The sequence below is a fragment of the Emys orbicularis genome, chromosome 3 (genome assembly GCF_028017835.1).
Source record: "Emys orbicularis isolate rEmyOrb1 chromosome 3, rEmyOrb1.hap1, whole genome shotgun sequence".
NCBI lineage: Eukaryota > Metazoa > Chordata > Testudines > Emydidae > Emys > Emys orbicularis.
In genome coordinates this window covers 112,895,428-112,914,755 of record NC_088685.1, presented here as the reverse complement: position 1 = coordinate 112,914,755, position 19,328 = coordinate 112,895,428, and the positions used below count along the sequence as shown (strand labels likewise).

Genomic DNA, 19,328 nt, shown 5'->3' with positions numbered 1-19,328 from the left:
AGTACACCTCACATTATCACCCTTCCTATTGCTCCAGTGCCAGAAGAGAGTCATAGATTCCAAGGCCCGAAGGGGCCATTGTGATCATCTAGTCCAGTGGCTCTCAACCTTTCCAGACTAGTGTACCCCTTTCAGGAGTCTGATTTGTCTTGTGTACCCCCAAGTTTCACCTCACTTAACTATTTGCTTACAAAATCAGACATAAAAATACAGTGTCACAGCACACTATTACTGAAACATTGCTTACTTTCTCATTTTTACCATATAATTATAAAATAAATCAATTGGAATATAAATATTGTACTTACATTTCAGTGTATAGTATATAGAGTAATATAAACAAATCATTGTCTATGAAATTTCAGTTTGTACAGACTTGGCTAGTGTTTTTTATGTAACCTGTTGTAAATCTAGGTAGATATCTAGATGAGTTGATGTACCCCTGAAAGACCCCTGCGTACCCCTAAGGGTTCATGTGCCCCTCGTTGAGAACCACTGATCTAGTCTGACCTCCTGTATAACACAAACCATAGAACTTCCCCAAAATAATTCTTAGAATTTCTACGGTCTGTGTTATACAGGAGCTCAGACTAGATCAGTGGTTGAGAATCCAACGTGATCCTTCATAAATTGTTCCAAAAGTTAATCGCACGGTCTGTTAAGAATTTACACCTTACTTCCAGTCTGAATTTGTCTAGCTTCAACTTCCAACCATTGGATCATGTTATAGCTTTCTCTGCTAGACTGAAGAGTCCATTATTAAATATTTGTTCCTCACATAGGTACTTACTGACAGTAATCAAGTCATGCCTTAACCTTCTCTTCGTTAAGCTAAATAGACTAAGCTATTTAAGGGAAGAGACAGGGCTCTTCTGCTGTTGCACTGAATTTGAGTCCTGCAGCCCACCTTTCTCCTCACTGCTGTCTATTATTCTCAAACCAATCCTCACAACTCCAAAAGTACTCCTCTTCTCCCTGCGACACACACCACCTGAGGTCCTCCTCCAAGAGTCAGGAGAAACCCACTCAAATCCATCAATTCCACCCCACCGCAAATCCAGTCCCTCCCCACATAACCCAGCCCAATACTTCTTAATACACCATGCTTCCCCCTCCCCAGTACCTCATGGAGGCTCCTGTAGGTAGCTTCCCTATGTGACAGCTGCAGTGATGATGGTGGTAGTGGCATGTAGGACATTTTATGGCCTCTGGCTATGGAATAGCTAGTTGGGTATCCAGTCATCTCTGGTAATAGGCTAGGTGGTAGGTTGGAATGAGTGCTGAAGGTGTCGCTCAGGTGGTGTATAAAATTTATTTAAAATTCAGAGAAGAGTATGTACTCAGAGAATGACATGTGTATGGCTGACTGAGGCAGCCCAATGTTAAAATTTTGGCAGCACACCATCCCTGTCAATATTGCTCTTCCTGGGTTTATAATTTAGCAATTGATTGGGACATTATATACAATTGAAGTGTCCTGCCATCTTGTCCCTATGATTGTGCTTTGGGGTGTAACCTTGTCTTAGAACTTTTTGGAGTTCTCACTGTGGTCAGATGAGTTAATTTCAGATTTTTTCTATTAGTATTTATAAGGCCTAATGCTCCCATCTGTAATTCTCTAGCATGTGTCTCTAGCTTTCTTAACAATTCTTACTATTCACTATGGTGTTATTTTTTAAAAATATGAATAACTAAGACATTTTAACTACAAATAAACCTGTCTGAGGGATTGCATTTGAGTGACATTAAGTGGGCCATTTCCATCCTCTTCACATACCACAAATTCTGAATGTGCTTCCTCAGAAATCTCTAGGCTCTTCATGTCCAGCAGAGACTTTCAGTCGTCTTCATATTTATACACTGGGACTAGCCCACAAAGCCAATTCTCAACCAAAATAAGTTAATTTTCAATTACACAATTTTCATCTCATTATTTGGGAAGTTTAGATTGGGAAGTTAACTTAGCACAAAGTTAACTGGGAAGTTAACTTAGCACAAAGATGAAACAAGACATTTTCACCAGCAATGCCTTGGTCTTCTGAACTGTTTGCTTAATTTTCATCCTTAGGGGCATTAACCAATTTTGTAAGGCATTTTAACTTTAAAGGTGCTAGTAGTGGCATCAGTCCCATCATTAAGCACTAATGTTAGAAATTCTGGTTCCTGATGCCAACAGATTCATGGCTCATTTCTATCTGGCTTAGTTAAGCAGCCTGTTGTACCTCACATTCATCATTATTAGTTCTAATTCAAAACAAATTTGAATGCTGGCAATGTGATGAAGACATATGTAGCAAGTAACTGTTGGCAACCAATGCACTAAGCTGTGTTCTGTAATCAGAGTATTTACATATTAATTCTCTGAAGCCAAATGAGAAACCATCTTCATGACTAGCTCCTCAGCTCATTTGGCCTGAGCCCACGGGACCTGATTCTTCTTTCACCCTGGCTTTTCACCAGTGACATGCCATTTCCTTCAGTGGAGCTACACCCAGTTTATACCAGTGAGAGAGAGGGAAAAATCAGGTCCCAGAGGATCAAATTCTGTTTTCTGCTGTATATAGTATGCAAACATCTCCCCAGAGTCAATGAGACCTGAGCATGGATGCTAGAAGGTAAAATTTGACTGCAAATTTCACAGGGCTAACTTTGGACATCAACTCCTATAAGGCACTGGAGTGTATATAAATAACCATCTGGAACACAGATTTTCTTAACTTTTATGCACAAATGCAAAATCCAGCCTGATGTAACATAGCTTATATATCAGGTGATGGGGAAGAGAACGCTTAATTTTTCAAAGTTGAGGATGGTCACATACTTAAAGCCTTGCATGACCATGCCAGGTTGTGCTAGGACATTCCCAGAACAGAAGACAGAATCAAAGTAGTTTTATTCTACCATATACCATTTTATAGGGTTGGTTGCATCTCATAAAACTCTAACACAGCCTTATAAGATATAAAGAAACTGACTAAGGGTTTTGTTTTTGTTTATTTATGTATTTATTTTACTTACTTATTTTGTAGGGCCAAATTAATTGGGTTGACAACAGGAATGTCTCAATTGAATTCAGTGGGGTGTGCCCTCTGCTTTTAGAGGCTTAAAAAATATTGGGCCAAATCCTTGGGTCCAGCTGAGCTCTGATTGGGGCAGAGGAGCAAAGCTGGCTTAAATACACCTTTTCACTTCCTCTTCCCTTGGGGTAAGCCAGGTTCAGGCTGTGATGTAAAAGAGCATAGCTACTGGGATGCTTTAATTTATGCCATCAATAACTGCCCCTTAGGGGTAATTCCATCAACCCAGAATGACTGGAGCATGCTGCACTCTGGTCATGCCTCCTTCCACATCTTATATTTGGGAGATGCATCAGGGAGTGGTATAAAGGAGAATCCCTAGCCACCTTGCTAGGGCAGTTTTCCATCCTTTTTGCATCATTGGAGCAGTGGGGGCTGCAGGTTTGGCCAAATTCCATTTCTGGAATTTTCTAACATATTCTTCTCCTCAAATCAATATAAGTTGAGGGTGCTCTGCACCTACACGAGCTGCTTAGCACCTTGATGTCAGCATAGGCTCATGTCTCAGTTATCAGCACAGTATTATTTTTATATCTTAGCCTTTGTTTTCATTTGATTCCATTGTTAACTTAAGATTGATTGGCTTAATGCCTTGTTCATCTTGCAGATCAGTGAACCAGGCTCTCTGATGCCATATTTCATAAATAAATTTGTGAACACTGAATAAATAAGTTTATTAAGCATATCAACCAGTGTTCAAGGGCTTCAGAAATTTTGCAGACTGATAAACTGTGTTGTTCTGCAGTAACAAAAACAGGTGTTTCCTTTCAGTTGCCAAGTCTGCTCCCATCTGAGAATCCCAGATAAGTAGTCTAAATTACATCTAAGAAGAAAATTTGCCAGCGCTTAATTACTTTTCATCAGGGTGCCACAAACAATGAAAGGCGGGGGGAAAAAAAACCCATTGGAACTATATTGTAGTCTATTTAATTCTCCTAATTTAAAAACCTGCAGTTGCATTCTCTACTTAAAAATAAACCTTACAGCTTTAGTAGTAAACTAGGATGAATTTCTAATCACCAAATTATATTCCTTCTGCTTGTGGCATTAGATAAAAGTAAGCTTTTGTTCTGCAGCGTAAGTAGCCTTAACAAGGTTGCTGCTATGTCATTTCAGCAGTATATGTTTTCCCCATTAATCAGCTCTTTTCCTGTGTTGGCTTTTGCTCAGATTATGGCCGTTTTATGTGTCTTTATTGATAAAATTGATGTTATCGTGCCTATTAGATCATAGTTTTCAATGAATAGATCATACTGGTGGCAAATCCTTGTATCTTCTTTTAACTCCAGTCAGTAGTGTTTCTGCTCATGCTGTCAGTAGTTCAGTGCATCTGGCTGCTTTCGCTCAATCCTATTCAAGTCAAGCCTCTCATTGTAAAACTTTATCTGACTGGTCTGCGGGTGGACTTTATCAGTAAGTCACTAGCAGAATGGGTCAGGTCTTCAGAGTAAACAATTGCAGCTTTGAAAAGGCTGGGCCTCATCTGCCAATTCTACTCCACTGTTTCATCAGATAAGGAGTTATTTTGATTTGTTTTTTTATTTTCATGTAAAGTGTATTTAATGGAACACAGGAATTCTCATACCAGATCAGACCAGTGATCCAGATGGTCAAGTATCCTTCAGTGGCCTGTACCAGATACTTCAGAGGAAGACAAAAGGAAGGAAATATGTGGAATAACCATCACATAAGGGGATTTTCTGCCTCTCAATGGTTTGTTTATGCCTGAATCATGAATGTTTATATCCTTTATATTTTTATTATATGTATAATGGGAGGATTCAATTATATTACATAAAACTGTCTAATCCTTTTTTGAACCCTGCTAAGCTCTTGGCCTTTGGTAGTGAGTTCAACAGGCTGATTATCCTGTGCACAAACCCCCCCCCCCCAACTTTGTATCTGTTTTAAATGGGCTGCCTTTCAATTTCATTGGATATCCCTTTGCTCATGTATTATGAAAGGATTAATAGGATTATCCAATTGACAGGGCTGCACAGAGGTTTAGAGGGGCGTGAAGCAAAATCTGAAACTGAGCCCCTCTTTGCCTACCCCCCGCCCCCCCAAATTACCACTGAGGAGAAGTAGAGGGGGAAGGGGAAGTTGGAGAGCAAGTTTGCTCCATATTCACCCTGCAGTGGTGGTTCAGCTCCTGTCCCAGTTCCCCACTCTGGACATTGTGACCAGGTGCGTGGGGTTATTTGGGTTTGGTCTGGCTGCCCTTCCATCATGATGGAGAGACCACTGGGCCAAACCCGAGTGGCACTGTGATCCTGCACACTAGGTTGCAGCACCACTCTAATGGAGGGCCCAGGGCAAAATGTTCCTTTTGCCCTCCCTTCCCCAGAGGCCTTGCCAATTGGCCTTCTCTATTCCAGTCATTGTTTTATATACCTCTGCCATGTGCTTTCTTATTTGTCTCTATGTCATGCTCTGTCTACCTCTAACTAGGCCTATTATTTTCAGTCTCCCCTCATATGGAAATCTTTTCATGATGCCAATCATTTTTATCTCCTATCTCTGGACCTTTTCAATTTTTCCTGTATCTTTTTAGAAATGGTATGACCAGGATTGACTGGAGGACTCCAGACGTGAGTTTACTATTGATATGTAGAATGATGTTACCATATTTTGAGTATTACTTTAAATGCAGTTATTTGTATAGTCTAATGTTGCTTTCTGACCTCCACTTGGAGTAATATTTTCATTTTGCTGTCCACAGTGACACATTGTTTTCTTTCCTGGTTGATTTTAGTTAATTTAGAACCCAGTTATATATGGGAGTAGTTCATATTATTTATTCCAAGGTGTATTGCCACCACTGTTCTGCCTATTTGTTCCGCTATGTTTGGTACCTGTGGATTTTTTAACAAACTTCTCTAGTCCTGACTATCCAGAATAATTTTCGGTTGTTTGCAGATTTTGCTATCTCACTGTTTACCCCCATTTCTTGTGAAAAATGTTGACTGAGAGTCTTAGAGACTGAATTCCTCCATGTATCCACAGAATAGGTGTAGGGCAGGCAGTGGCATTCCAAGTCAAACCACAGCACAGAGTGTTTCAGTTCTTGATTGGAGGGAGAGGACATCTAGCTATGAGAAAGTAGGTCAGTCATCATACCCTCTCAATCAGTCTTTCTAAGTCTGCTGGGTATGAGGAATTAGATTTTGGAATAGAGCTGCAACAAACAAACAGAAGAAGAAGATGAGTGGTGGAAGCCTAATCACTGGAATCATTTAAAACTAAGATGGATAAAGTAGGAAGTAATATATCATAGGGGATAGTCTTCATTGAGATGATCATGGACTAGACCCAATGGATTTAGCTACACTGATGTAAATCTGTAATAACTCCATTAACAGTAGTAGAGTTACTCAGGTTATACACAGATGTAGCTGAGGTCGTAATCCAGCACTGTAGGTACAAGTCATCTGTGATCTCTGAGATACTGTGCTACAATACAATTTGATTAACAGAGTAAAATATACCAGAGATCTGACATTTAATTTGTGAGAAGAAAGTGAAACTAATCTGTCAGCTTCTTGTGCATCTTAGTTGTATGGGGTTGAAAAGATTGAAACATCTGCAAAAACAGAGTGCTCCATACATTTTAGGATAGGATGTTCAAAAGCACTCAGTGTTGACCTAACTCTACTGCCCCTGAGGTTGTTGTTAAAACTAATAGCCCAGCAGATTAGGCTATTACCTAAGTAATTTTTCTAGATTGCTTTGAATATGTCCTCCTTTATCATCATCATTATCATGACAAGGTGCAAGGACCCTATCTGGACACTAGCAAGCAAACAACTGTTACTCTCACATAGGTTGTCAGGGAGAGGGAGCTCGGAAGGTGCAGAAGCAACAAGAACAATTAGCTACTCAGGTGGGAGGCAGGAGCCAATAGGGGTTAAAGAAGGTCACCGCAAAGGAGGGAGCTCACAGATGATGATAGCTATGGGTGGTGATGTGGTGGTGATGTTGCACTATGGTATGATGTGATGTAACACAGAAAAGAGATGTCACTAGGTAGAAGGCAAAGGTAGGATGGCAGAGTTTTGTGACGTCATCAGGGAAGGATTCAGAAATGCACTCTGAGCTGGAGCCCTGAGCAGTAGGTAAAGTACAGAATACCCATGGATTTTGTAAAGGAGGTAGAGATACAGCCCTACCTTATCCTCTGGCTACCTGCCAGTATGTGTGTGTCAGGAGTGTTTGCAGAGTTGCTGTAGCCTTGTTGGTCCCAGGATATCAGAGAGACAAGGTAGATGAGGTAATATCATTGATTGGACCAACTTCTGTTGGTGAAAGCTTCTCTCTCTCACCAACAGAAGTTGGTCCAATAAATAATATCAGAAGTGGAGAGTTGGCAGAGATAAAACTCCATGTACATCTAGGCACTGTAGAAGTCTGGTGTAATGCAGACTGGATTATTTGTATTGCTTTTCTTGGAATGTAAAATAAGTTTTTCTTTTGCTATAAATATTGTATCCTTAGCCCCTCGGGGAATAAAAGCCTTGAGGGAAGGCTTGGTCAACCTGAAGACTGTTTTCTTTGTTACCTCAGCTGAATCACGATGCCTTTTTATCTGTATATATTAGTATTCCTCTTGGCATCCTCAGATTCTTATTTTGATCTTCTTTAATCCAAGTGAGGTGGTAGTGCAGTGCCTGAGTGGCCAAGTGAAGTGAATTTCAAGTTTCGATGACATTAGATTACATCTTGAGTGGGCCTCAGAGGAAGAATCCACTGCCCTGTGTTCAAAATAATGTACGGACTGATCTGAATGAGATCAGCAATATAAACAAATTGCAGGTTGAGAGTGACTTTATGGCCAATTACTTGTGTGAAGTACTTTGACTTTGGCAAAGTACTGTTCCTTGACTGAAGCTGTCAGCCATTGGTATAAGCAGATCTGGGATATTGTGCCAGCTAATAGATAGACCTTGAAGGCTTGAATCATGCTGTTTTCTACAAGGCCACAAATGCTAGATTGGCTTTAGGCTGCAGATGGAGATCTGGATTGAAAGGCACAGTGGTGTGGCTCTTTGGTGGAGAGGGTTTATCAGAGGGTGGAGATGGATGACAGGAGGGAGGTCACTTGATCATTACCTGTTAGGTTCACTCCCTCTGGGGCACCTGGCATTGGCCCCTGTCAGTAGACAGGATACTGGGCTGGATGGACCTTTGGTCTGACTCAGTATGGCCGGTCTTATGTGCTTACGTTTTTAGCTTGAAAGTGGCAATCCACTCTGTAAAAAAGTACCAGGATGCTAATCTTTCACTGCTCCAGACTCAGTATGGCCTTATGGGTGAGCAAACTATTGCATATGTATTGATTACATGAAATAAATGTGTGGTTTCAGCTGCCATAATTTAATCAAGACTATAAAGAGTCTTGGGGGAGAATCATCCAAGCACGATATATGTTTGCATCGTTGAAAATAATTAAAGTGTGGAAAAGTAAATGTACAAGTGACTTCACAAGGTTCCATGTTTGTTTTCTATGAGTGATGATTCCACATTGGTTGCCTTAGTTTACAGGTCAAAAGGACGCTTTAGTCCGCACCAAGGGGGTGTTAATGTTAGTCCTCACTAGCGTGTCCTGCAGTTACTGGTCCATGTGGACCCTCCTGCCATCCACTAGAACAGCGGTTCTCAAACTGTGTCAGGACCCAAGGTGGGTCAGGACCCTGTTTTAATGGGGTCACCAGGGCTGGCGTTAGATTTGCCGGGACCAAAGACAATGCCTGAGCCCCACCACCCGGGGCCAAAGCCGAAGCCAGAGGGCTTCAGCCCTGGGTGGCAGGGCTCAGGTTACAGGCCCTTCAGCTTCGGCCCCCCAACCCAGGGTGGCGGGACTCGGGCGGGCTCAAGCTTTGGTCCTCACTCCTGGGGTCATGTAGTAATTTTTGTTGTCAGATGGGAGTCGCGGTGCAATGAAGTTTGAGAATCCCTGCACTAGAAGTTCCTTAGTGTACACAAAGGTAGTACTTTTTGAAACAGGACTACGTTGGCATGCACTGGGGAACTTTTAGGGTCCACACAGGCCAGTCAGTGCACAACAGGCTAGTGCAGACTAACACCTTTCTGGTGTGGCCTGAAGCAATGTGTAGACAAGCCCTTAGATGCTGGACCCTAAGTGACTTGCCCAAAGTCACACAGGGTATCTGTGTCTGAGCTGGGATTTGAGCACGTCTTCTGAGTCCCTATGTAGTGTTTTAGTCTTAGCCCTTGTCTACACTACAAAATTAAGTCGACTTTATCTAATTCGACCTCGAGCCCCCGAATTAATGAAGTCGATTGTGATGTCCTGTGACCCACAAGACACCAGGGTTAAAAATATTTCCTGGCTCTTGGGGAGAATGGATCCACCACTCGCCTGTCTCCCATTCTCCTCCTCCTCCTCTTCCTCATCCACCATATCATCCTCCTTGTTGTCCCTAGACTCACACACCTGTGAGCTGTCCACGTTGCTTGTGGGGGTCACCCCCAAGAATCGCATGCAGCTCGTTGTAGAACCGGCATGTGTGGGGTTCAGCACCAGAATGACTGTTCGCCTCCCTTGCCTTCTGGTACGCTTGGCAAAGTTCTTTTATTCTCACATGGCACTTCTGTGTGTCCTTCGTGTAGCCCTTCTCCCCCATTCCATGAGCGATCTTTGCATATATGTCTGCATTTCTTCTGCTGGATTGGAGCTCTGCCTGCACAGACTCTTCTCACCACACAGCGATGAGATCCACCACCTCCTGTGCAGACCAGGCTGGAGCACGTTTGGGGCATGTAGTCTCCATGATCAGCTGTGCTCAAGCTGGCATGCTCCCAATGCTGGTCAAACAGGAAATGGGAAATCAAAAATTCCCGGGGCGTTAGCAGGGGATGGGCTGTTTTCTGTTTACCTGGCTGCAGTGCAGCAGAGTTGAGAATGATCTCCAGAGCAGTCACACATGAGCATTGTGGGATACCACCTGGAGGCCAATTAAGTCGAATTACACAATGCTGCGCCTGCACTACCTCGCAGTCGGCCCATGGAAATCAAAGTAAGCGCTGCAGAGGTGGATTACAGAAGTGAACATCAGAGGTAACTTAGGTTGACGTAAAGGACACGGTAGTGTAGACACATTCATTAACAGGTCAACTTAAGGTAGCTTCCTTCATCCTAACTCTGTAGTGTAGACCAGGCCTTAGTAACACACAGTGCACAAATACATTGAGTAAGAAAGGGCCATTTTTACACTGAGAGACAAGATGGGTGGGGTAATATCTTTTATTGGACCTTCTTCTGTTGGTGAAAGAGACGAGACACAGAGCTTGTCTCTTTCACCAATGGGAGTTGGTCCAATAAAAGATATTGCCTCTCCCACCTGGTCTCGCTAATGTCCTGGGACCAACACGGCTACAACAATACGGCAAACAACATTTTTACATTGACATATTCTACCTATAATTCCTCTTTAAAAAACCATAAAGAGTGTGTCATACTTTTTTAGGAAGAGAAAGGGATTAATGGTTGAAATGATCTTACATTTACATATCCCCTTTAATCTGTAAATGTTTTTCAAATTATATGGAAGGGTTACTTAATCTACCAGTGTAAAGTAATCACTTCTGGAGCTGGAAGGCAGCAACTGTTGAGCAGCTCAAAGCTGAAAATGAAGAGGTCGCTCACCCCGGTACTAACCCAGTCCAAACCAAACCTAGTGAAATAAAGTGGCGACTTCCAGAAGGAAACAAGTTCATTTTTTTAAAAAGGGCATACTTTTTGGTAAGGGAAGTGAAACTGTGAAAGGATCATTCCCTAGCATTAAAATTCTTTAACTTCCATTATCTATCATACAGTGAAACCGTTGTGAGGAATATCTGGCATAAATATATAGAATACAATTACTGAACTGTTCATCAGTTTCTGCAGATTGTATTTGAACTAAAACCCTCTTTTAAGTGAAGAGAAAATAAAGGAATGAACTTGATAAAGCTGAATGAAAGCCCAGGCACCAAAGAATGAAATAATCATAATTAGATCTCTTAAATAAATTGACTGAATAAACAAATCTATTTGGTGTCATTGTGCACTGCACGTTATCTATAATGAATGCCGTCCTGATAAAAGAACAATTAAACCCAATTAAGTAATACATGCACTGTATACCAAGGCTTTATAGCCATTACTGGTAAACAGAGGAGGGAAGACCAGAAGCCAAATCCTGATCCTATTGACTTCAGTGGCAAAACTCCTGGAGCTGGTCTCAAGGAACCAGTTCATAAGAGTCATCTGGTCTAAATCCAGGCAGTTGACAGCCCTAGTCTTGGCTCTGCTCTGTGTACTGCCATTTTCCTCCATTCCATTGAATGGAAATATGGTGATGTTCAATGGTAAAGCCACCAGATGATTCACTAATTGTGAACTGAGGTACAATGGGGACTCTAGAAGGTCCAAAAATTCTGTTGGACAGTCTCAAAGCACCTGGTAGATAATCTGGATATAGAATATGTTGCACCCACAGATTTTCATCTGGATTTCATTTTCACGTATGCTGGATAAGCATAGGAAACGATTTCTAAGGTAGTGTTTTCTCTGTAGCCCAATATTTATATTGCATTATTGGTCTAATGACTCTAGTCCCTCCTGGTTAAATCATCTGCTAGAATCTCTGTCCCCTGGAAGAGATGATAACTCTGTACATTAGTTGATTCCCAAATCATAAAACATTGGGGGTTTATTATATGAATGTACTGAACTCTCAGGAAAACTGTGAAGAAAAATACCAGGTGCTCTTGTCCTCAGAGAACACATTTGTCTTCTCATCATGTACCATGAAACGCTGTGGCCAAGGGGCACTCAGCACAGCTTGGTATAGGGAGAGGAGCCACAGAGGTGGCATTAAGCCACCATTTTGCTCTCCCAATCGTGGGGTCATCCAGGCACTGATCTAGTCCTCAGTGAAAATTAGCTGCTTCAGTTTATACTGACAACCAAGGGCCCTTAGGGGCCATGATGATATTGGCAGATCTCAAATGTGTAAGCAAGTCCTGACTAGGTCCCCTTTTCTATACAATATCCCTTATGTGAGTGGAAGGTGGGGTGGTGTAGCAGTGACTATGGTGGGTCTGTGTAGTTTAAGAAATGAAGGGACTGCATTCCTGACCATCCCATTTCAACTCTTTCCCCCTCCACCACAGACACCTTGGAAATGTAAAGTATGAAGAACAGGTATTAGAACAAGAGAAGTGACAAGTGAAAAGAGTTTTCTGTGATGTAAATGCTAGTTTCCCATTCCCAGAGCTGACATGTTAAAGCTTGATTACTGTCAAGAGTACTAGGTGAACCGTGTTACTTCCACTGCATCATCTACCACGGAGGGGAAGCAAAGCCATCACGTAGGCCAGGGCATTTATATGGAGCACTTTAACTGTCTCCCTAATGCTGAATCAAATGAACTGTGTCTATCCAAACAAGCTCCCACACATAGTCACCTGGGAGAAACTGCTATCATAACTTAAACTGACAGTCCTTAAGGTACAGCTTCTGCCTAATAAATGTGCCCCAATTAACCATTTTTATTAGTTCTCTATAAACTGGGGAGATGGGGCCCTGCTGTAAATACAGAATTTTAAAATCACACTCTTCATCTTCATATTAAAAGAGGTGCCTCGATTGTAACCTCTTCAAGGCAGGGACTGTGTGTTCCCATGTGTTTCATGGGTGCCTAGCATATTGTGGGTGTTAGCGGAATACAGTTATAAGCAGGGCCGTCTCTAACTTTTTTGCCGGCCCAGGCAAAAAAGAAGAGCGCCGCCCCGCCGTAACCCCCCCCCGGAGCGCCTCGCCGGGCCGCCCAAACCCCTGCCCCCCCCAGAGCGCCTTGCCGGGCCGCCCAAACCCCCGGAGCGCCGGGCCGGGCCGCCCAACCCCCCCTCTCGAGCGCCGCGCCGGGCCGCCCAAACCCCCGCCCCCCCCCCGAGCGCCGGGCCGGGCCGCCCCCCCACAGCGCCGAAGCCCCTCCCCCCCCCGCGCCGCCAAAACACCCCCCGCGCTGCCCGGCCGAAACAAACAAAAAAAACCCCCTCGAGCGCCGCCCCGCCGAACAACAACAAAAAAAACCAACAAAAACACCGCAAGCGCCCCCCGCCACCCCAACATTGGCCGCCCCTTCTAAGGTGCCGCCCCAAGCACGTGCTTCGTCGGCTGGTGTCTGGAGCCGGCCCTGGTTATAAGGAATACAAACTGATGACACTGAATTCGGCTTTCTAGCAATCCTACAGTAGTAGTCTGCAGGATATAATCATTATCAAAGGCCCATTTCCAGAGCCTTTACTCCTATTAGTGACCATTTATTCTTGCGGGTAGCACCATCAAATTTAAGGGGGCAGTATTCGCATGAGAGTTTAATGAGACTACTCAAGTGAATATACACTCATTTGGGGGAGCAAGAACTCCACAGTCTGGCCCCAAATGATTAGAATTTGCAAAAAGCTGTGGGCCGTACATCATTGGCCTATTTCATTTTTGAAGCACTTATGTGACAGCTGCTGTCTTGGCCAACACACTGGGGATGAAACTAGAGCTGAAAGCATGAGCAGCTACAGCTTGAACTAAAGGGCCAAGGCTCTCTAGGTGGGAGCTGTAACAATTCATATCCTCTGTGGATTGGTGCAAAGTGGGACTTCTAACACACTCACCAGTGGGCTACACTTACTTTCATCATAGGTTGAAGGAGTCATGGAAGCTGACTCTTAAAGATGCCATATTTTTTTTGCTGTGAATAACTAAGGGCTTGATTTGCAAAATTACATGTGCAACTGTGTGCCTATTTTGCCTGTGTGGTTACTGTAACTGCCTGTGCAAACTGGATATTTGTATGTAGCTGCTGATTTAAACATGTAAATACTCTATTGGGAATGCAATCACATTAATTGCATGTGCAAATTAGGCAGCCACTTCTGTGTTTCAGTTTGTTTATGTACCAAAGCTTGCTAAGACATATAATAGTTTTTATGATCATTAGAGATGGGAAAACCACAGAAGGTTTGGAGGTTTGGTTTGGCTAAGTACCAAAAGGTGTGGCTGTTTATACAAATTATTCAATCCTCTTGAGTTTTCTCGCAGAATTTCTGGTTCTTCCAGCTTCCAGGGAGCCCAAACATAGTTCAAATTTCTGTAGCTGGTCCTGGCTGGACTCCAGAATTGCAGAGGCACGTGGGGAAGAAATAATCCAAACTCTTTTGATTACCACAGAAAATATGGCTTAGGCTGGCGGTGGCTTAACCTGATCTGATTTGCCCGCTGCGATGGCAGTAGCTATAAAACAATAATAGTTATATGGTTTACAGATTGTTACTGTAACATTCCACCTTTGAATGATGTGAGCCTGTTGGGTTTCTTTCTACATAGAGATTGTGTGAGTCTTCTGGGTTTCCTTGTTCTCATCAACGCTGCTAGTAAGCTTCAGCTGCAGGATTGAATGACTGGTGTCTTTGAGACCTGTGCTACTAATTAGGCCATGGTTTGCTAGGGCTCCAATCTACACAGGTGAAGTGAATTTGGCTGCGTGTGCTAGGTTTAGAGTTTGGTTCTTAAAATACAATATTATGGGTTAAATTGTAATAAAACAAGAAGCTTTTTATCACCTGACACAAAACGGGTGTGTTTAACAACGTATCTCACATGCTGATGCTGCCAGGTTTTGAACTAGAATGCCTTTTAAGCTGACAGAAAATGTGAGTTTTGGGCAGGGGTGGGGAGTTCCTTTGTTGAAAGTGCTTAATGAGCTATGCTACCATTTTTTTTCAATGCTAGGATTCTGCCAAACATCTGGCTGGGAAGTTGCCCTCGGCAAGTGGAGCATGTAACCATCAAGCTAAAACACGAACTGGGTGTTACGGCTGTAATGAACTTCCAGACTGAGTGGGATGTTGTTCAGAATTCCTGGGGCTGCAACCGCTATCCAGAACCCATGAGCCCAGAGGTCCTTATGAAACTGTATAAAGAGGAAGGTCTCGCTTATGTCTGGATGCCAACCCCAGACATGAGCACTGAAGGTAATGTTCAAACCTGTCTTACAACTGGATAAATAATAACAAAACCTTTCAATGACATGATTACATTGCTTTAGTGTTGTTTTTTCTGAATAGCTTTTGTTTATTGTTACTTTGTTGTGTTGTCCCTAATGAATTCTGTACACTTTGTCATATACAGAGAGGTCATCCAAACGATTTCTGATACATATCTTCCTCTCTCGGTATATCCCCATCTCCAAAAATTGATGACTGTTTGAAAACCTTTTCTTTCAGCACTGATTTAGTGAGAATACAAATTCATCAGGTTGATGACCATTGGCTTGCACATCAAGACTCTGAAATTGCCATAACTGCTGGTTTTAACCAAAGAGGCAGTGCTAGGTAACCTACTCTGGCTCCCTTAGTACACCACTCTCTCTTTACAGTCGTGTGCCAGTCTATTGAGCCACTGTATTATCACATACAATAATTTGTAATCATATAGGATATGCATAGCACGCCAAATTGTAACATAAATTAGGATATGTTATTTGGCCGTTACAATCCTTGGTTCATTGATAAAAATAGATTGAGTGATAAGAAACCATGTATACGCAGGAGGCTGGAAAACTTGAGTGGTTTGCCATACTAGAAAATATACAGGATAATTTTTAATACAGTCAAATATTGGTGTCACAAACAGAGAATTGTCATGTCAGTTATATGCATCAAGAGAGGCAGGAGACTTGAAAGAAAAATGAAATCAAGAATATGGATTGGCTTTGTGTTAATGCTCAGCTATGCCATGAGTAAAAGCGAGGGTTTGAGTCTTGTAGTCTCACTCTTTGGACTGATAGGGGCTGGGAGTTCTCAACCCTTGAGAGGAAAAGATTTTATATTGCTTAACCATGTGCTTGATGGACAATTAAAGGGCAATGTTGATGAATTTCAAAGAAAATCCCATCTAGTCCTCCGGGGGGAGGGATAGCTCAGTGGTTTGAGCATTGGCCTGCAAAACCCAGGGTTGTGAGTTCAATCCTTGAGGGGGCCGGGGGCGGGGAACTGTCAGGGACAGTACTAGTGAAGGCAGGGGACTGGACTCAATGACCTTTCAAGGTCCCTTCTAGCTCTATGATATAGGTATATCTCTATTTCTATGTCAAAAGACCTAGTGACCCTCAACACAGAGCTATGGGAGGTGGCAGCATATGCACATAATTGAAGAAAATGGGTCATGAGAACCTCATGGTTCCAGCAACACCAATTCCACACCCCCTCCACACACACCAATTTGTCAGTAGGAGTTTTGCCATTTATAGGCCCTAAAAACATATAAGTAGAGAGAGGTGTATGAGGTGTATAATTAGGAGGATTTCTTTGTTACTTAATGTTCAGAATTGAGCATGATATGAAAGGTATGTCAGTGCTGTATACAGAATGTTCCAATAGATTGCTAATGTATTATGATGGCAAAATATAGCATTTTTGTAGGAGAGACATGTGAAGGCTTAAACTACCACAGCTGCTAATTTTGCACATTTCTAAAATTTATGGGTTTATGGAGATGATCTTGTCCCCATCATTTTGGATAAAATATGAAGTATATTTTCCATATTCTTATTTTAAATTGGAAATATAAGAATACAGTTATAGTTCAGTTAAAAGTTGATTTTTGGAGGGGAGGAAACTGTTCAGATTAAATACTATACAACATCCATATCTGAACTGATGACAAACACCATCTTTGTTTTGGCAATGAATTCATTTAATACCTTAATTAGCTAAATTTAAAGTATATTTCATCTAAAGTAACCATACTATTACATAAATCAAGTTAGTACCTATTTTCCTTATGACTCTGTGGACCGATTCTGCCCCTAAATTGGTTGAAACATTTATACTTCTCGTATAAGTTGTTATTTTTTTTTTATTATTCTTTGAATGAGACAAGAAATGAAAGGGAATCTGGATGGCTTCGCAAACATAGTATGACAAAAGCATTTCACTTCTGGCTCTACTGTTTTAACAAATCTATGGTGGTCTGTGAAATAAAATTGGTTGCCTCAACTCAGTCTGTATTGGACAGTGAGCCATATAAAAGTAACCCATGGTGGTTCTCAACCAGGTGTATGTGTATCTCTGTGAGTATGCAGAGGTCTTCCGGGGGTACTCAACTCATCTAGATCAGTGTTTCTCAACAGGGGGGTTGCAACCCCCAGGGGGGTCACGGGACAGGTTTAGGGGGCGTTGCAAGTGCAGGGCCAGCGTTAGGAGGGTGGCAAGCAAGGCAATTGCCTGGAGTCCCATGCCACAGGGGACCCCTGCAAAGCTAAGTTACATGCATCAGCCCAGGGTGATGGGGCTCAAGCTTCAGACAAGGCTCACAAATGAAAAACAGGCGCAAGTATCACACTGAAATGTACGTACAATATTTATATTCCAATCAATTTATTTTATAATTATATGGTAAAAATGAGAAAGTAAGCAATGTTTCAGTAATAGTGTGCTGTGCCACTTCTGTGTTTTTGTCTGATTTTGTAAGGAAGTAGTTTTTAAGTGAGGTGAAACTTGGGGGTACACAAGACAAATCAGACTCCTGAAAGAGGTACAGTAGTCTGGAAAGATTGAGAACCACTGATTTATTAAACACGTTTTACTGCAGATCACCATTTGTTGCCAAAGAAGGTCCTGGGTCCAAGTTCTATGGACTTTTGTATTACCTGGACCTATTACTTAGCAAAATGTGAGGGTTGAAGGGCATTTGGGGAAACTGACAGTATAGTTTCATATGTAGGCCATGATTTTCAACAGAGATTGGTGATTTTGGGTGCTCAACCAGATGGGGCCTGATTTTTAGGAAGTGCTTCGCATCCACCCTTTAAAAATCAAGCCTCTGTAAGGCATCTCAGTGTGGACACCCAAAATCACTAGTCACTTTTGGAAATCTTAGGCCTAGCCTGTGCAAAAGGGTACTTAATTTCTGACAGTGCAGAAAACCTATGTAGACATTCATATTCTCCTACCAGAGAAAGAAGAGAAACTAGCTTTAATAGATTTCTCTTTGCCTGCCACTAAGATTTCACAGCACAGCAGAATAGAGAAACATATTGTTAACAGTGATCCTCCCTTTCTTGTGTTCATGGGAATGTGCCCTGTTTTTAATCCTAGGAAGAATACAGATGTTGCCTCAGGCTGTCTGTCTCCTGCACGGGCTGCTAGAGAATGGACACATCGTCTACGTACATTGCAATGCTGGTGTTGGCAGGTCTACAGCCGCAGTCTGTGGCTGGTTAAAGTATGTGATGGGATGGAACCTAAGGAAAGTGCAGTACTTTGTGGCCTCCAGGAGACCAGCTGTCTACATAGATGAGGAAGCTCTGGTTCGTGCTGAAGACGATTTCTATCAGAAATTTGGACCTCTTCGCTACTCATGCAAACCTTAGTGGCAGAAAAGCTGATTGGAGGAGGGGAGAGATTCCTCGCAGTGTTGCCAATCCCAAACATTCAAAATTCATAGTCAGACCACCCAAATTCGTGTGTGTGTGTGAGTGAGAGAGAGAGTGAGTGTGTGAAAAATCATGAGATTTAAAAACAATAATTAGTTTAGTCTCTTTTTATTTGCCTTCTGTTTTTTAGCCTTTGGGGTTCTTGTTTTCAAACTTTTCTCTGCAACCAGGCGGGTTAGGAACTTACTTTGCAAAATGAAAGCTGAGATTCTCATGTACTCATGTGACTCCAGGAGCTGGGACAAATATCACAAGATACAACCATGTGAGATGGCAAGACTGTGGTAGGAAGAAGGTGGAACAATGCGGAAGGGCTACATAAAGAAATAAAAGTCAACGGTGTGCAGTTTTTGTTTTTTTCTGGCTTGGGTAGTCAGGGTTGTTTGGCCGTTTCATGTAGAGCCTTCTGTTTTGGTGTGTTTATAAAGATGTTTCTAATGAAATGGTCTGACTGAGAAAAAGAAGGAGGAAATTGATTTACGCAGTTGTGTTTCTGTAACAAACAGCAAGTTAAATTCAATTCATTAGGCAAGAGCTGCCCTTTCTCTCTCATTTAGGTTTATAGTTAATGTGATTTAGTAAAATTTACTGCTGTACTTTGTTATGGTGCTGAGGGTATTGTAGATGCTGTGCATAAAGGTGGGGGAAAGTTCCACTTATGCATATTTAATCTACTGCAAGGCAGAACTCCTGGTTTGTTAAATTATCCTAGATTGTAAGATTTCTGGGGCAGGGACTGTTTTTGTTTTCC

General features: G+C 42.2%; 1 protein-coding gene across 1 annotated transcript in view; it reads left to right on the top strand.

Annotated features, from left to right (window-relative positions):
• The window catches only part of EPM2A (EPM2A glucan phosphatase, laforin), a 50,224-nt gene extending 31,710 nt beyond the window's left edge, over positions 1-18,514 (top strand). The window contains exons 3-4 of the mRNA XM_065401971.1: positions 14,872-15,113; positions 18,240-18,514. Coding sequence (XP_065258043.1) covers positions 14,872-15,113; positions 18,240-18,514 — 517 coding nt within the window. The remainder of the gene's footprint in view (positions 1-14,871; positions 15,114-18,239) is intronic.
• Positions 18,515-19,328: the final 814 nt, after the last annotated feature.